This window comes from Myxocyprinus asiaticus, chromosome 32 (assembly GCF_019703515.2).
Source record: "Myxocyprinus asiaticus isolate MX2 ecotype Aquarium Trade chromosome 32, UBuf_Myxa_2, whole genome shotgun sequence".
NCBI classification, from domain to species: Eukaryota; Metazoa; Chordata; class Actinopteri; order Cypriniformes; family Catostomidae; genus Myxocyprinus; species Myxocyprinus asiaticus.
In genome coordinates, this window is record NC_059375.1 from 23,635,777 (window position 1) to 23,653,083 (window position 17,307).

The following is a 17,307-nucleotide window of genomic DNA, read 5'->3' on the forward strand; positions in this document are numbered from 1 at the left end:
GGAGTGTGACATTTTCTGCATACCATTCCAAAAACAAATCGCTTACAGCACGTTTAATTTAGGTCGCCTACACGTGCACCACCACGCAGTGTATCAGATGGTGTCACACTGCATTAACACAGTATAAAGAATATTACTACAATATAACACACATTTTATAATTTTTGGCTTTCTACCAGACATTTGCTATTAATAGTTTTTTTTTCTTTTTTTTTCTGGCATGCAACAGAGTAAATTAGTTAGTCAGTAGAGTACAGCTTTATAGATCAGTGATGTTAAATTAAAAATATTATGCTCAAATCACTTTACAACGTGTCTGTGTCCGTCTGGACCTGTATTTCCGTTCATCTGGTTATGACCAATAAAAATTATTCATGTAGTCCCAATGCCAATGGATTAAGTAAACTTCCATTTATTAAAGTTAAATTGATTGCATGCAATGCAAATTAAGTTCAACAATTGTGTTAGTGTTAGCTCATTTTAATAAACTACATAGAAAATGCAGGGAAATGTGAGATAAACGATTGGACTGAGGATGTTTAAATATATGTTGAGTTATTTTCATATTTCTTTTCACAGGTTCTTCCATCTGGCATCCTCCATGCAGACATGCAGCACGTATGGAGGAAAAGAGTAAGGTAAAAATAAACAAACTTGAAGATTGGGACTGGAGTACTATTGAGACTCTGAAGCACAGATGTCTTTAAAGCCCAAAATCTATAAAGAATTAATATTTTTCATAGCAACTAGAATCAGTGACAGCCCCTAAGAATGACAGTCGGCACAGCTGTTGAATTTAATAATAGCTTATCCTTATTTACACAAAGGCATTTTAAATTGACACAACACTGTTGTCAAATGACAGTGAGTGCATGTTACTGATTTAGATGCCTGACATGCTCTGAAATACCAAGCTAGATGCCAACCTTCAACTAAAGTAAAATGCAGTATGTGGTAGCCGTTCACTGTAATAACCCTTTCCCTGCAGAAACAGGTGCGGATTCAGCTCAGTGATCTCCATTCAAATGTACCTGAGCAGGTTTGTGATATGCGGCCCCTCATCCTCTGCATGGGCTTACCTCCCAACCTGCTTTCAGCTTAAATACAATGCTCATTTGAGGTCCAAACTGGGCCTGCCAGGCCACCGACAGGCTTCCGACACACCCACCTAATCCTGATTAAGTAATCAGGAGTCAAACAATAGTTACAGAGGCTGTGGACTGATTATGACTAGTCCACAAGTATAAAGAAACACTGATAAGCCATAAATGCATTACTAATGAATTGGCCAATCTTTCATAATATTGCAAGAAGTTTCTCAACTCTAGACTTTCTGATGTTTTGATTGCTTGATGTTTGTTGCTGTTTTTAAAGTGACTTTTTTTTCCCTTTATGACAAGTAACTTCAAGTAATCCACCTTCTGTCCTACAACATGCAGTGTTTTCTGATTTACTGTATACTTCATAACCAATTTGAAGACTTATTAATTAACTATTGTTACATCCAGCCCATAGTAAAAGCCACATTTAAATGGTTCTATATTCACTCATGGCTGGGCCCAGATGGAAACTGCAGACATTTTTGTGTATGTAGAACTTTGAGAATGATGTGTGTTTAAAATCTGTAGAAATCTGGTTCTTTCTGTGGAGTTCTTCAGGTGCAGATTCTGTGTGGGCCTGCTCACAGGCTTATTGCATAACATGATTGATAGTCACTTGAATTCACTTGGAAAAAAATTAACTAGAACTTTACAATGTTTTTCTTTTTGTTTGTTGTACTCTTAGGATTTAGTGTCTTTTTAGTTGTTTTCCTCACTTTATTTTTGTTTTCAGGTGACCAGAACCTCTTCTGAGAGCATCACCTCTGCTCCTGCCTCCAGTGCATCAGGCTCCCCTAGCAGAGTTATCTATGTAAGTGCATATCTGAAAATTATTCCAAATTGTAAAGCTGTGGTTCTCAAACCTTTTGACTCCAAGGCTAACCAAGACAACATTCACAGGCCCTCCTCTCCCTCAGAAAGGAGTGCTTAGCTGTGCATTTTCACCAGAGTGAGAAATATAATGTCAGTTTACATTATAATCTTGATTTCTTTGCTGTTTTTAATAAAATAATTTTAATAAACCTTACTCTAAATCATTTTAGGTCATTTTGAGGCCCCCTATAAAGCAGTGGCTCTCAGCTGGTTTTGATTTAAATTAGACATCAAGTGGCAACCCAACAAAAGTATTTATCATACAGAATTAAACATTACAAATTAAACAACATGTGCTTTAAAATCTAATATTGAAATTGATTAATATTACCTTGAACTGTGTAGGCTCATTATGCAAATTATTAGGACATTACTGAAAACTGAAACTTTTTAGTTTTATGCTGTCGCTGTAGTTTAAGTGCTTGGTTTCTAAATGTTCTAAATGTATCGAATTTTAGTGGTTTCATGCTCCCCAAACCAATTTATTCCCCGTACAAATCATGTTTGCCTTATTGCATGTGAACATGTATTTAATGACTTGAAGTTCAGTCAGGTTCTTTGAACTTGTAATCTGTTAGCCAATCGGCTCGCTCACACGTGATTTGTTAAGCCAATCAGCTCGCATGGTGTAAACTGATAGGTCCTTTGACATGTAATCAGTTAGCCAATTAACTTAGAGTACCCTCTCTTTGTTTAACATTTAAATTGCTCAGTTTCACTGAAGCAATCTGCAAATGTTTTTTTTTTTCTTCCTGAAACCCTCCTCCTCCCCAGCTGCACTGGTCTAGATCTGTTAAATGGTGATTGTATGCATGTCTAATTGTGCAGCAGCAGCATGGCCACATGCTAAGCACAGTGGGGCAGATTGACCAAGAATGAATTGCGCCCGCTAAAAGCGCTGTTTTTTACATGTGCTAACTGTGCTCGTTTAGCCCCCGATTCACTAAATTAATTATGCTGATAATGCAACGGCGCAAATGCGGCCACAAAATCGCTGCTGAACGCAATTTGCACGTGCAATTCTGATCTCGCAGTCCGATTCTGAGTGCAATATAGTCGAGGATGCCACAGACCACTGTATTTAACCCACCCTGCCGGGACTGAACAGCATCGCTTTGATCACCTGGATCATCTCGTAAACATGCAGAATGTGCACTTAACGGCATGCGCATCTGGATATATGCCAGGTTATAACGCTCTTCAACACCATTTGATGATTATTTGATTAATTACTGCTGAAATGATCTGTTGAAAATGTTCAAGCATCTCTTTAAAATAAAATTTATTTTACCACCTATTTCCATTTGGTGTAATAGCGTGATGTAAATTGCGCAATCTTTAACGAGCCTAATTTACATAGAAAGGAGCCGTGTTTGCACGGAAAAGAATGACAATGACTTCATTTAAATATTGAAGACGCAGTGCAATGTCAGCGCTGATTGCACCCGCTAAACGTGATTGCGGGTGGTTAGTGAATAAGATGCAGGTATTTACGCTGAAATACCAAGTGCAAAAGTGGTGCAGCTGTTTAGTGAATCTGCCCCAGTATGTCTGTGCATGTTCTAATAGTAGCAAGTCTTCATACTTGCTCTGCAGCAGCAGCTAAGCAGATCTAGTCTGCCAAGCTGAAATCCTATCAATATGACATGCCCACATTAACATGCTAAATCATTCTGAGAATTGTCATGACTGAAATGTAGTTTTGCATATGGTTTTCAAAGATGTTACACAGCCTGTCCATGTTGGCCTTTTTTGCCTAATTTGGCTAGCTCCTAGCAAATGACAGGTGCATTTGCTCCAAAATACCGTAGTGGCTGGAAGCATGGCCTTTGATGTCAATACCAAAAAAAAAAAAAAATGCTTTCTCTTCCCTTTTAAATGTTTATAAGCCTATTAATTTGCTATGTTATTAGCTAAATGCAAATAATAAAATGCAATTTTGTTTGCCCACAACAGACATGCATTACACTTTGGGTCGCTACTCACTAGCTGAGAACCACTGCTATATAATATATCTTATTACTACTTTCATTTTTATGAGTTTGCCACCAGTAGGCAGCAAAACACAAGGTAACATGTGCATGGAGAACACTTTTATTCCATTCTTTCTGATGTCTGCCTGTTTGACCACTTTATCTAAAGGCAAAACTGGGTGATGAACATCTGGACTACAAGGATCTGGCCGCTCTTCCTAAAATCAAAGCAATCTACAATATTGACAGGCCTGACATGCTCTCATACTCCCCTTATGTGAGCTACCCTGTGGAGGACAAAACTTTTGGAGAGGTACAAACACACACCCTCACATACAGTATAAGTGGAAGTAACTTACATATGTCTTTGATTTGGTGTTTCTCTCTTACAGTTCTTACTCTTTACAGGTGACCTGAAAGAATAAAGCAAAAAAGATAGCATAATACAACACCTTGAGCATGTGTGTACTTATGTGTTACTACAACCATGTCATTTTCAAATCTAAGCATCTTTTATCTCTAATCATCATCATCTAGCATGACTCCAGCAAGGCTTGGCCAAAAAGCATAGTTTTACTAACCCATTGAAGATTACAGTAGTTTCAGTGATGCAGAGCAACTTTGGAAGAAAACTCCATTGTTTTTTCATGAACATATTTAGCACGGCACTCCAGACCATCTTACTCATTTGCTTTCTTTGTTTACAGTCACCCCAGCAACTTACACCTACTCCAACTGAGGTACAGTAGAGTTTACATGAAGAACCATGCCCTATTGTTGTTTCCTCATGTTCTTTTCCAGTTTTGTGATCGGTTGTTGTGGTTTGATTACATGAGCAGCATTGTGTCTTATGTTTTCAATCATCTTCAGTTAGTTCGAAAAATGTGTTCTATAATCACTCAATGATCAGTCTGTTAGCATTTAAGAGATATAAGACTGCTTATTGGACTAGTCGTGTCCATGTATCTTTTCCAGGCCGATAGTCTCCTCCTGTGTGCCCTAGTACCATACTGATCACCATTTAACTTCATTTATTGTCTCAAGTTATTTGCTTGCAATCTCAGACTGAAATGCTGCCTCCTTGTTTGTAGGGAGATGGGGAAAAGTCTCCCCGCCAGTGGAGGCCCTCCAGCCCCAGCTCCAACAGCTCTTTAGGGGGTTATGGCCGTTGTACCCCTTCCCGCTCACCACAAACCTACAGCAGACCAGGTATCCCTCCACTTAAATGCTCACATGGCCACTCAGTTAGGAACACAAGTTAATTCTTTACTTGCAGAGTAATTGTGAAATTATCTCTAAGTCTTTTCAGTAAACTGGGTGGATCTTTAAACATTTATTGTTTTGCCCTCTATACCAGTGGTTCTCAACTATTCTAATAGAGTTGTGGACAGCATGGAATAATCAAGGCTAAATGCAAATAATGTAATACAACTAACCATATATTCATACACAGGTAGGGTAGCCAAATAAATAGGCTTTTCAAACTTTCAAAAAGAAGAAAACACTCCCCTTTCTTTTGTTGTTGATGTTAAATGCTGGACATCCCATCAAATTCTACAGTATTTTGGTGCAAATTCATTTGTCACTAGATAGATGCTATACTGAAAAAAGTTAACCTACAAAATGTGCTTTATGTGGTAACATGTAAATTAACTGGTTTAATTCAAGTCAATATCAAGAAATATTATTTAACAACACTGAATCAACCTGAATACATTAGGTTACACTAACAAAACTAATTTCAAGGCTCAGATCAGGTAGAAATAGCTCCTAAAGGTAACAACTGCAGGTTACCACTTTTTACAGTGTAGTAAAATTAAGTAGATGCCAACATGGGAAGGATGCATTACATGCCCTCATCCTTGAAAACCATTAACAAAAAAGAATGTATTAAGTATGGGTTACACTGGGTACTGTGTTGAGTCCAAAGTAAAATATGGGTCCTGAAGCAAAACCAGTTGAGAACCACTGTTCTACACTCACACAAAATGTTGCATTCTAAAATTACATAATGAAACACAAAAACCTGATTTGATACAGACTGTTTCAAATGACCATTTTTACAGCAGCTCTACAATGATTTTCTGATCAAAGTACTTTAATTTAAAAAAAAAAAAATGTGTTTTTTAGCATAGTTGCTGATCTCATATTACTTCCATTCTTCCCTGTCTGGTTGGGATCTCTTGCTCAGAGCAATACCTGAGCATCAAATATACCACCCATCCAGACTGTTCCAACATGTTGACTGTACCAACTTTGGGTAGGAATAGCACCCATGGTATTACCAGAGGGTCCTCCCCACTACTTTTGTACAGCAGCAGTGGTCGAAACACTCCACAGTCAGGGAACAGTGGTGTGGCCCTGCCACTCAACCCTACCACCCTGGCCATGCTTCAACATCACAACTACATCCCCTACTTCAGAGGTAGCACAGCTCTGCCTGCAGACCTTTGCTTAGAAACAATCCATCACATGCTGCACTTGTGTGAACTTTAATGCAATGCACTGAAGTGTGTGGATAGAATATTTGATAGGTGAAAGATTGGCTATTTGATTGACTTCCCTGTGACATTATGAAGAATTTAAAATTTTTTGCAATGAGTATGTTATAACACAACTAATGTCACAATTGCATGAGGATCCTGTTGTTGCAGGTTCCTAAATTAACTTTTTGCAACACCTGCCGATGGCTGGTGAATTGAGAAAATGTACAAACTTTGAAAATGTTTTGCATTATTTTTTTTATTTTTTTTAAATCATTCGAATCATTCATTAATTTCATATTCAATTAGGAATTCAAAATCGGAAAAACAAAAAATGGCTTATTTCATTATTCGTTTACAAAACCAATATTAAAAAACAAATAATTTCGATTTAATTCTCAGGTTAAAAATAGAAAATTGGAAAAATAGCCACGGGACACTGTGCGTTTTGATTATTTGATTTCACTAATATATGGCTTGAATATTTGATTTGCACATATGGGTGGACCTGAAACGCCCCTTTCTTCTGTTGTTTGTCAGGTTCTTCTGATTGACCAACCTGCCAATTGGTCAACCTGCCAATCTTCCTCAGTGCTGTGAGACAGAATAAAAGTTCTCTGCTGTTTAATTGTTCAGATGAATTTGTCTCAGTTAATATTACATTCATTCAAGTCATGTACCGTGTCATGATGGACTTACAGTTGGGACACCTTTTGTCCTAATAATTAGTCAAAGGCAGCTATAGTTTGATTGCTTTAAATAAGCATTTTAAATTGACATCAGTGTTTCGTGTGTTTTTGAAATGAGAAATCATCAAAGAGTAACAAAAGAATTGTCCCTCCATCAGGGAACGGAGGTTACGAAAGTAACCAGGACATTCCCTATCTGTCACTCACTCGACGTTGTGTTGATGTAGTGGCACTAGGGGTCCCTATACGAAACGTCACGACTAGCTGAACTGTGTTACGTGGACTGGCAGTGCGAGACAGGCAGACCATTGCGTGCCTCGTAGCCAGTGCACCTGGCCGTCACGTAACCTCCCTCAACGCTCCTATGAGCGTCGTACATTCCCCTGCACCTCGGGGACAAGTTGACTGCCCAAAAAGGCTACCCCAGCCGTGGCCTCTTCTTTTTTCTCCCCAAAAAAGAGTGCAAATCGATCAACTGGGGGCCATAAGTGTCTGCGTTGGGGGGTGTCACTGCTAAGGGGAAGACACCACGGAGACCACACCCTGCCCGAAGGGGAGGTAATGTGTGGAAATACATCACATGGACTTACCGAGTTTTGTCGGCAGTGTCGCATGTGGAGAAGTCCCAGTGGTAGGTCCTACCCAGAGGGGACAGAGCTCTTCAAACACAGCGACCGGTGGCAGAGGGAACTCTGCCCAAGGAAGACACGGTTTACCAACGGGGAAACAATCTCGCGGAAGATACATCACACGGGGTTACAGACAGGCAACCAGCGCATGTGGAGTACCTACTCCAGTACAGGGCCTACTAGCACACGTACTGGGCCGGCATCGAGTTTCTCCGCAAACTTGCCTGACACTGGGCTAAGGAGGAAGGACATCCAGGGTCCACAGTCTCGTGAACACGGCTGGGGGGGTAAAAGTGCACGTCTCCCCCTCCAGGAGGGGGAAGGTGCTGTGCGCAAGTGGTACACCTGGCCAGTTGTCCCGCACACTTACCTGTTCATACCTGACAATACACAGGACGAAACCGGCTCAACCCGAAGATTGTAGAATCTCACGAAGGTAATGGGTGTTGCCCAGCCCACTGCTCTACAGATGTCTGCTAAAGAGGCACCATTGTTCAGGGCCCAGGAGGCCGCCACACTCCTGGTAGGGTATGCTCGTAGCCCCAAGGGGGGCGGCACGTCCTGGGCGTGATTTGCCAAGGCGATGGCGTCAATGACCCAGTGGGCGATCCTCTTGTTTGGAGACTGTGCTCCCTTTTTGCTGTCCTCCAAAGCAGACAAAGAGCTGCTCAGGGCGTCTAAATCTCTGTGTGCTTTAGATGCTCCGAATAGATGTGCAAAGCACAGACCGGACACAGCAACGACAAGGCTGCGTCTGCCTCCTCCTGGGGCAGCGCTTGCAGGTTCACCACCTGATCCCGAAACGGGGTCGTGGGAACCTTAGGCACATAGCCCGGTCGGGGTCTCAGGACCACGTGAGAGTATTCCAGACCAAACTCCAGGCACATGTCACTGACAGAGAATGCCTGCAGGTCCCCTACCCTCTTGATGGATGTGAGCACTGTCAGAAGGGCAGTCTTCAAAGAGAGTGCCTTTAACTCAACTGACTCCAGAGGCTCAAACCCCTGTGGGCCCGCAGAGAGATCCCATGAGGGAATGAGGCACGGTCTAGGAGGGCTCAGCCTCCTCGTGCCTCTAAGGAACCTGATGATCAGGTTGTGCTTCCCGAGAGACTTACCATCAACTGCGTTGTGGTGCGCCACTATAGCAGCCACATACGCCTTCAAGGTGGAGGGGGACAGCCACCCCTCCAGCCTCTCCTGCAGGAAGGAAAGCACCGACTCGACTGCGCATCTCTGGGGGTCTTCGCCTCGGGAAGAACACCACTTAGTGAACAGATGCCACTTCAAGGCATACAGGCACCTTGTAGAGGGAGCCCTAGCCTGAGTGATTGTGTCTACCACCGTGGGTGGTAGGCCACTTAGGTCTTCCGCATCCAGTCCAATGGCCAGACGTGGAGATTCCAGAGGTCTGGTCACGGGTGCCAGAAAAGAAAGAAGGTCTTTCCTTAGGGGAATTCGCAAGGAGTGTGAGGTCCGAAAACCAAGTCTGGGTGGGCCAATAGGGTGCTACAAGGACGAACTGCTCCTTGTCCTCCCTGACCTTGCACAGGGTCTGTGCAAGTAGGCTCATTCGGGGAACACATACTTGCATAGCCCCTGGGGCCAGCTGTGTGCCAGTGCGTCTGTGCTGAGGGGAGCCTCGGTCAGGGCATACCAGAGCGGGCAGTGAGGTCTGAAGCCAGTGCTGAAGCGGTCTCATATGCATCAGCCCGAGTGGCGTGACTGCTGCCGAGGATGCCATATGCCCCAGGAGCCTCTGAAATTGCTTCAGTGGGACCACAGTTCTCCACCTGAACGACTTCAGGCAGTTCAGCACCGACTGCGCACGCTCGCTCGTGAGGCACGCCATCATCGAGACTGAGTCTAACTCCAACCCGAGAAAAGAGATGCTCTGAACTGGAGTGAGCTTGCTCTTTTCCCAGTTGACCCAAAGCCCCAGTCGGCTGAGGTGCCTGAGCACCAGGTCACTGTGCACACACAACAAATCCCGAGAGTGAGCTAGGATTAGCCAGTCGTCGAGATAGTTGAGGATGCGGATGCCCACTTCCCTTAGCGGGGCAAGGGCTGCCTCTGCGACTTTCATGAAGACGCAAGGCGACAGGGACAGACCGAAGGGGAGGACCTTGTACTGGTACGCACTGCCCTTGAAGGCAAACCACAGGAAGGGCCTGTGTTGAGGTAAAACCGAGATGTGGAAGTACATGTCCTTCAGGTCTACCGCCGCGAACCAATCTTGATGCCAAACGCTTGCTAAAATGTGTTTCTGCGTCAGCATCTTGAACGGGAGTCTGTGCAAGGCCCGGTTCAGTACTCGCAGGCCCAAGAGCCCCGAACTCGTGGCCGTGCTGAGTCTGGAGACATCGAAGCACTTACCTGGCTCCAGATACCCACCATAGGACCGGTCAGGGATGGGGGAGGAGAGAAATCGTTCTTGTAGTCTGTCAAAACCGCCCTGGCATGGGTGTGTTTGTGCCACAGCTGGGCACGCAGGGGCGGGAGGGCCCACCTCCGGAGCACCATGCCTGTTGTAAAGGTGTGGTGTCCGGCGGTCGTCCAGATGTGTGACCCAGGGAATGTGGAAACCGCACTTTTCTTGACAATGTGGGTACCGATGTGGGTGGCGAAATCAAAAGAAAAGGAAATCAAAGATTCTCCTCCCGGCCCTCCACTGGGGGATGGAGTTGTCTGCTTACCACTTCCAATGCAGCGGGTCTCCACGTTCCTGGGTCACCCATCTCGGGCGCTTCGAAGCCTTCCTCAGGCTCTTGATGGCGGGCCGTGAGACGGGGGGCATCCGCTTCCTGCGGGTGACATTCCTGGACCACGAGGGTGGACATTGCCTGCCCGAGAGTCCGCGCCGTGACCTTCGTAGCCCAGAGAGCGAGATCGGTCGCTGAAAGCAGCTCCTGCATCAAGCGCCTTGGCTTGGTGCACTTTCAGGAGAGCCATGGCGTGCAGGGCGGAGGCGGCCTGTCCAGCAGCACCGTAGGCCTTAGTTGCCAGAGATGACGTAAACCTACAGGCCCTGGATGGGAGTCTCGGGCAGTTCCGCCAGGTGGTGGTGTTTTGCGGGCACAGGTGCACCGCAACCACTTTATTCACCTGGGGAATTGCCGAGTACCCCCTGGCAGCCCCACCATCGAGGGTAGTGAGAACGGAGGAGCTGAGAGACTGGGTCCGGGCAGTGAAAGGTGCCCGCCGCGACCTCGTAAGCTCCTCATGCACCTCCGGGAAGAATGGGACCGGGTAGGGACGCGGCCGTGAGCAGCGCTCTGAGCCCAGGAACCAATCGTCAAGCCGCGAGGTTTCAGGGGGGAGTGGAGGGTTCCACTCCAGCCCGACACTCGCAGTCGCCCGGGCAAGCATGGCCGCCAGCTACATGTCGGCCTGCAACTGGGCTACCGCACCCGAAGGTGGGAGCCCAGCCGAGTCCTCAGCATCAGACTGGATGAGCCCGCTCTCCGATGCTGCGAACGAGAGCTCATCCTCTTCGCGAGCCCTGAATGAGACCGCAAACTCGCCCTGAGACAAGCCGGCGGTCTCATCCCAGAACATGACCGGGGCGAATGAGCATGCTGGGGAATAGGAGGTCCATGGGGGGTTACCCAGCGGAGCGGCTCCCACTGGGGTCCCCAAATCGCCCCCAGTGCTAACCGACATGGCCTCATACCCGTAGGTAGAAGGACCGAGTTGGGGAGCTGCTGGGGTGGCTTTCCCTCTGACGAAAGAAAGCCACGACCGCAACATTGCCATGGTCATGTGGAGTGAGGACATGACCAGTCCACGAATGCTGTCTCCACATGGGCAGCACCCAAGCACATAAGACAGCGATCGTGGTCGTCAGAAGCGGAGAGGTAACGACCGCAACCAGGAATTAAATACAAACGGAAAGGCATCTTTAAAAAGATGCTCTCCATCAGTGCCACTCTTTTAGAAGGGAAAATAGAATGCCCAGGGGCGTTCTCTGTACTCCACCGGTGCACGAGGGGGAGAAACCGCTGTAATGCGCCGTAAATCCAACAGCTTTCGTGGTGAATGGCTCAGCAGAGTAATTCAGCTCACTGAATACAACTGCTCGGCTCCAAAGAGAAAATCTGAATGAGTGGTTGCAAGCCAGCTCCTTTTAAACCCGTATGTCCGGGGGAGTGGCATGCAAATTCCGCTCGCCAATTCCCATTGGACTTTTCTCAAAGATCAGAGGTGTTTGGGGCTCCCAAGGGCGACCCCTAGTGTCACTACATTGACACAACGTCGAGTGAGTGACAGATAGGGAACGGTTTATTTTCATGTTTACATATTGCAGTGCAATGAACAAAGCAAGATGCTGTTCAGGGAATATACAGACAGATGAGCATTCATGCCAGTGAATTATAACAGCTACAAAAGTAAATAACAAATGATAAAAAAAAATTAATAATAATAACAAATAAATTGGAAGATATTATTACATTTAATATGTAATATAAGGCAATACGTTTTTACATTGCTGCGAAGAGTACTAATTTCAAGCTCAGATCATTCCGACATCCATGATTTTGAATGGGAATATGGGTGGCCTTTACCTACTGGGTCGTATATGTGGCAGTTTTGTGTGCCTTTTTATCATTGGACAAATGCGAAGGCTATGTGTAAATGCTGACTTTAAATTTACTGGTCAAGCTTTTGAGAGATGAGCATTCATGAACTTCCTTTAGCATAACTTCCATGATGAGCAAGTCCCTCACACCTAAGCTCCCAGAGCGGGGTAAAGTTAGTTTTAGGTTTGATATTTTTTTGTATATTCGGTTTCTTATACCCGTGCTCTCTGCCAGTGGCAAGTTTGCAAAGATTTCGCACACTTGGCTTGATGTTATGGTATAGTAATATAAATGGTATATAACTATAATATACAGACATAAAACACTGCACTCAGAACTGTCAGTTGGTGTGGCTGCAGAATTATGACTGAAAATTCTCTGATGCGCTTTCATTGCTTTGCATACTTAAGGGACCATCTGAAAATTCCACTCACTAGTAAACACAGGTGGTGTCAAGTCACTCATTCAGTTGACATGCAAGTTAAACATAAAACATTAAAAAATTTTTTTACATTCCAAATGTTGTCGTAGGTTGCCAGTTAAAAGACGGAGCTACTACAAGTGAGATTTTTACAGTAAGTCCAATAATATGAATACAGTATTAGATTTAAAATAAATCAATAATAATTCACCAAAATGTTATTTCACTTTCCAAAGGTTGTAGTAAGTTCCCAGTAGATAGACTGATAAATCTCGCCAGTGGTAAGTAAGTCTGCCCACTGGAAACTTACTACAACCTTTGGAATGTGAAAATAATGTTTTCGTAAATGTTAGTGATTTTATTTTCATAATATAAGTGAATACTGTACATTCGTACCATCGACTCTGCCGATCTACTAAAACCTGTGAAATGGTTTTTTTTTTTTTTAAATAACAATGTTTTTTTTAGATAGAACTTGCAAGTCAATAGTCAAATAAATTACTTCTCTGATAGCAGTGACGTTTTAGTTGTGGAGTTTTCAGACGGTCCCTTACGCACCATTGGCGAACATCCAAAGAACATCGAACCTAAAACTAACTTTACCCCGCAGTTAAACGTAAGCCTATGTCTTTCCAATGTAGGCATATGCTTCAATAGTCTTATGAATAAATGGTTATTTTCATCATCTCATTTAAAACCATGCCTTTTCAAACCAGAGCAACATCAAAGACAGCAGGTTTATTTGTAGGGCTGTCTGATAAATCTGGCTACTTGATGAGAGAGATAGCTCAGCTGCAATAAACGTGGCAAGTTTTGGAGAATAAATGGTAAAGATTTAATATTAACTGAGACGAATTTATCTGAACAATTATTCTGTCTCACAGCATTGAGGAAGACGATGGTGCAGGCTGACCAATCAGAAGAAAGGGGTGTTTCAGGTCCACCCATATGTGCGAATCAAATATTCAAGCCATATATTAGTGAACTCAAATAATCAAAACGCACAGTGTCCCATGGCTATTTTTCCAATTTCCTATTTTTGAGAATTAAATCAAAATTACAAAAAACAAGTCATTATTTGTTTGTAAATATTGGTTTTGTAAACGAATAATGAAATAAGAAGTTGTTTTTTGTTTATCCGATTTTGAATTCCTAATTGAATATGAATTGAACTAATGATTCTACGACAATGGAATTTATTAGCTGTTTTTCCTTGCATATTTACAACAAAGTGCAGGTCATTGAGACGCTCGCAGTATAATGTACCGTAGTCTACGCCTATTTTTATTATTATTACTATATATCTAATTAAGGAATATTCCACATATGTGTTGCCACATAGAGTTCTGGGGGAAAATAAAGCTTTAGACATCCTATATAAACTTCTGATGATATTTTCTTCTACAGTTAAAAGTCGTCAGAAACAATTCGATCTATACCATGTAATGTTGCAGTTCCTATTAAGTCACCAACCAAGTGGCAAGTAACCCTATTTTATTTGCTCACCAAAGCCAATTTTTACTTGCATTTGGCACTTAACAAATGTTAATTATGGGCCCTATGCTTTTGGTAGTCGATCTCAGCACACATTAAATCACTACCTTATCCTTCATCCACCTTTCTGAACAGGAATTGAAACAGGAGTCAATCAAGAGGCAAAGTGTGAGAGTAGGCCTAGGACAGCCCTGCACCTCAGTTTGCCTTCTCATGGTAAACCTTAGACCCTCTGGTCTTGGTCTATCTTTTACTGTGAATCACCAGTTTATTACAGTGGCGTGGGATTGTTGGTGTACTGCAAGGTTCAGTATTTGGACCACTCTGTTTTTTATGCTTGCTGTTATTGTGTTATTGAGAGTTTGTACGTACATTGGTATTGCATGGAAAATGTGGATTTTCATTATAAAAAACAGTCATTTATGCACAAAGACAAATGTGATCGTTGGTGGTGAGCATCAATATGCATTTATTTGTGGAAGTTGATGTTGTGCTTCATCTGTGAATGTGACATTTTCCTCCATTTGATAATCAAATGAATATACGTTTGTTGCCATTTACTTTGTTTCTGTCATTTCTCTTATTTATTGAAATGTTTTAGCTTAACGTTTTCAAACTCTCCATCATTGATTTAAAAGAGTTCTCGCTTAGACCAGCAATCATTTGCAGAAGGAGATATATATATATATATATATATATATATATATATATATATATATATATATATATATAGCTTCATATTGGCCCCATTTAGACCTGAAATTAACATGCATTATGTATCTGGTAAAATCGTCTCGGTTACTGTCGTAATCTCCGTTCCTTGATGGAGGGAACGAGACGTTGTGTCGATGTAGTGACACTAGGGGTCAATCTTGAGAGCCCGAGACACCTTCAGATCTTTGAGAAAAGGCCAATGAGAATTGGCGAGTAGAATTTGCAAGCCACTCCCCCCGACATATGGGTATAAAAGGGAGGCTGGAATGCGGATTCATTCAGGCTTTTGCACTGAGGAGCCGAGACAAGGTCCCGGCCATTACAGCGGTGTAGTTCAGCCTGTGGCAAGAGGGACACAATGTCTCGTTCCCTTCATCAGGGAACGGAGGTTACAACAGTAACCGAGATGTTCCCCTTCTGTCACTCACTCGACATTGTGTCAATGTAGTGACACTAGGGGTCCATATACGAAACGTCACAATGGCTGAACTGCGTTACGTGAACTGCCAATGCAGGTGTAGGCAAGCTATTGTGAGCATAGGAACAGACGCACTCGGACTGCACATAGCCTCCCCAGACACCCCAAAATGTCATGTAATTCCCAACAACCCTGAGGGGGGAAGGAGACGTATCTAGCCGCGGCCTTTTCTCTCTAAGTTTTTCTCTTCTTTTCTCGAATTAGATTTGGCTGGGGCTTTTAAATGCTCATAAAATGCGCCGGGGAAGGCGTTCTTTTCCATTCCTATGCTTTCAGGGGGAAAAGACCATGTGGAGGCGACACCCTGCCCTGAAGGGGAGGGTAAAAAAAGTGGTGAATACGTCATATGAGCCTAAGGCCGCACATGGAAGAGGCACAGCGGTAGGTCCTGCCCTTCGTAGGGGAGGAGCTCTACAAACGCAGCGACCAGGGCAGAGAGGGCTCTGCCAAGGGAGACGCGGGTCTACTGAAAATGGGAGACCGTACCGCGGAAGATACATCACAGAAGGTTACCGGGGTAACCGAGACCTGTGGAGCACTTACCCCAGTACAGGGCACGTTAGCACACGTTCTGTGTCCGACTACGAATTCCTCCGCTGAATTCGTGAGCCAGAGGGCTAGGAGGAAGGACATCCAGGGTTCACAGGTCGTGAACACGCATGGGAGAGAAAAGCGCACGGCTTCACCTCGTGGAGGGGAAAGGCGCTATACACAAGCGGTAACAAAAACTTACCTGTTCGTACCTGAAAGAACACGGGATGAAACCGGCTCAACACGGAGATTGTAAAATGTTGTGGAAGTATTGGGTATTGCCCAGCAACAGCTCGGGCTGGGGCGATGCCGGTGGAGTTTGTGTCGCCGCAGGGGGACGCCCTCGGCAAACAGACGGGGTGTGCACTCTTGAGCTGCGTCGGGGCAAGATGTGCTGAATGGCCTCCATCTGATGTGCTGAATGGCCTCTGTCTGTTGCTTCACCGCCGAGAACTGCTGGGCGAAGTCCTTGATGGTGTCGCCGAAGAGGCCGACCTGGGAGATGGGAGCGTTAAGGAACCGCGCCTTGTCCTCGTCCCTCATCTCGACCAGGTTCAGCCACAGGTGGCGCTCCTGGACCACAAGCGTGGACATCGTCTGCCCGAGTGCACACGCTGTGACCTTAGTCGCACGGAGGGCGAGATCGGTCACCGAGCGCAGATCTTGTAGCACACCGGGATCAGAACTACCCTCGTGTAGCTCTTTCATTGCCTTGGACTGATGGACCTGTAAGAGGGCCATGGCATGCAGAGCGGAGGCGGCCTGACCGGCAACGCTGTAGGCTTTAGTCGCCAGAGACGACATCGTCCTACAGGCTTGGGAAGGGAGTGCCGGGCGACTCCACAAGGTGGTGGCGCTCAGCGGGCACAGGTGTGCTGCAATCAGCTTATCAACCTGGGGTATTGTGGCATAACCCTCGGCCGCCCCACCATCGAGGATAGTGAGAGCGGACGAACTGAAGGATCGGGTTCGGGCAGGGAAAGGTACCCTCCACGATCGCGTCAGCTCGTCGTGCACTTCCAGGAAGAAGGGGACTGGAGGGGGGTGTGGCTGCAAGCGGCGCACCGAACCCAGAAGCCAGTTGTCAGCTCCGCGTCGGCTTCAGACTGGGCTGCCACACCCGAAGGCGGCAGCCCGGTCGAGTCCTCGGCGTCCGACATCACCAAGGCTCTCTCCGATGCAGCGATCGACATCTCATCCGGCTCACGAGCTCCAAAAGGGACATTAGGCTGGCACTGAGGCGAGCTGCCTGTCTCATCCCAGAACTGGACGAGCGCAAACGAGCATACCGGGGAGTGGCCAGTCTGTGGGGGTTTACCCGGCGGAACCGTACCCATTGAAGC

The 17,307-nt window shown here is 44.9% G+C and overlaps 1 protein-coding gene across 6 annotated transcripts in view; it reads left to right on the top strand.

Annotated features, from left to right (window-relative positions):
• The window catches only part of LOC127422752 (actin-binding LIM protein 2-like), a 94,266-nt gene that overhangs the window by 58,265 nt on the left and 18,694 nt on the right, over positions 1-17,307 (top strand). For 3 of the 6 annotated variants that reach the window (XM_051666463.1, XM_051666462.1, XM_051666464.1), the window contains exons 8-14: positions 580-638; positions 989-1,039; positions 1,834-1,911; positions 4,116-4,259; positions 4,654-4,686; positions 5,038-5,155; positions 6,138-6,371. In XM_051666463.1, the coding sequence (XP_051522423.1) occupies positions 580-638; positions 989-1,039; positions 1,834-1,911; positions 4,116-4,259; positions 4,654-4,686; positions 5,038-5,155; positions 6,138-6,371 (717 nt within the window). The remainder of the gene's footprint in view (positions 1-579; positions 639-988; positions 1,040-1,833; positions 1,912-4,115; positions 4,260-4,653; positions 4,687-5,037; positions 5,156-6,137; positions 6,372-17,307) is intronic. The other 3 variants (XM_051666466.1, XM_051666465.1, XM_051666467.1) reach the window with 3 other exon arrangements.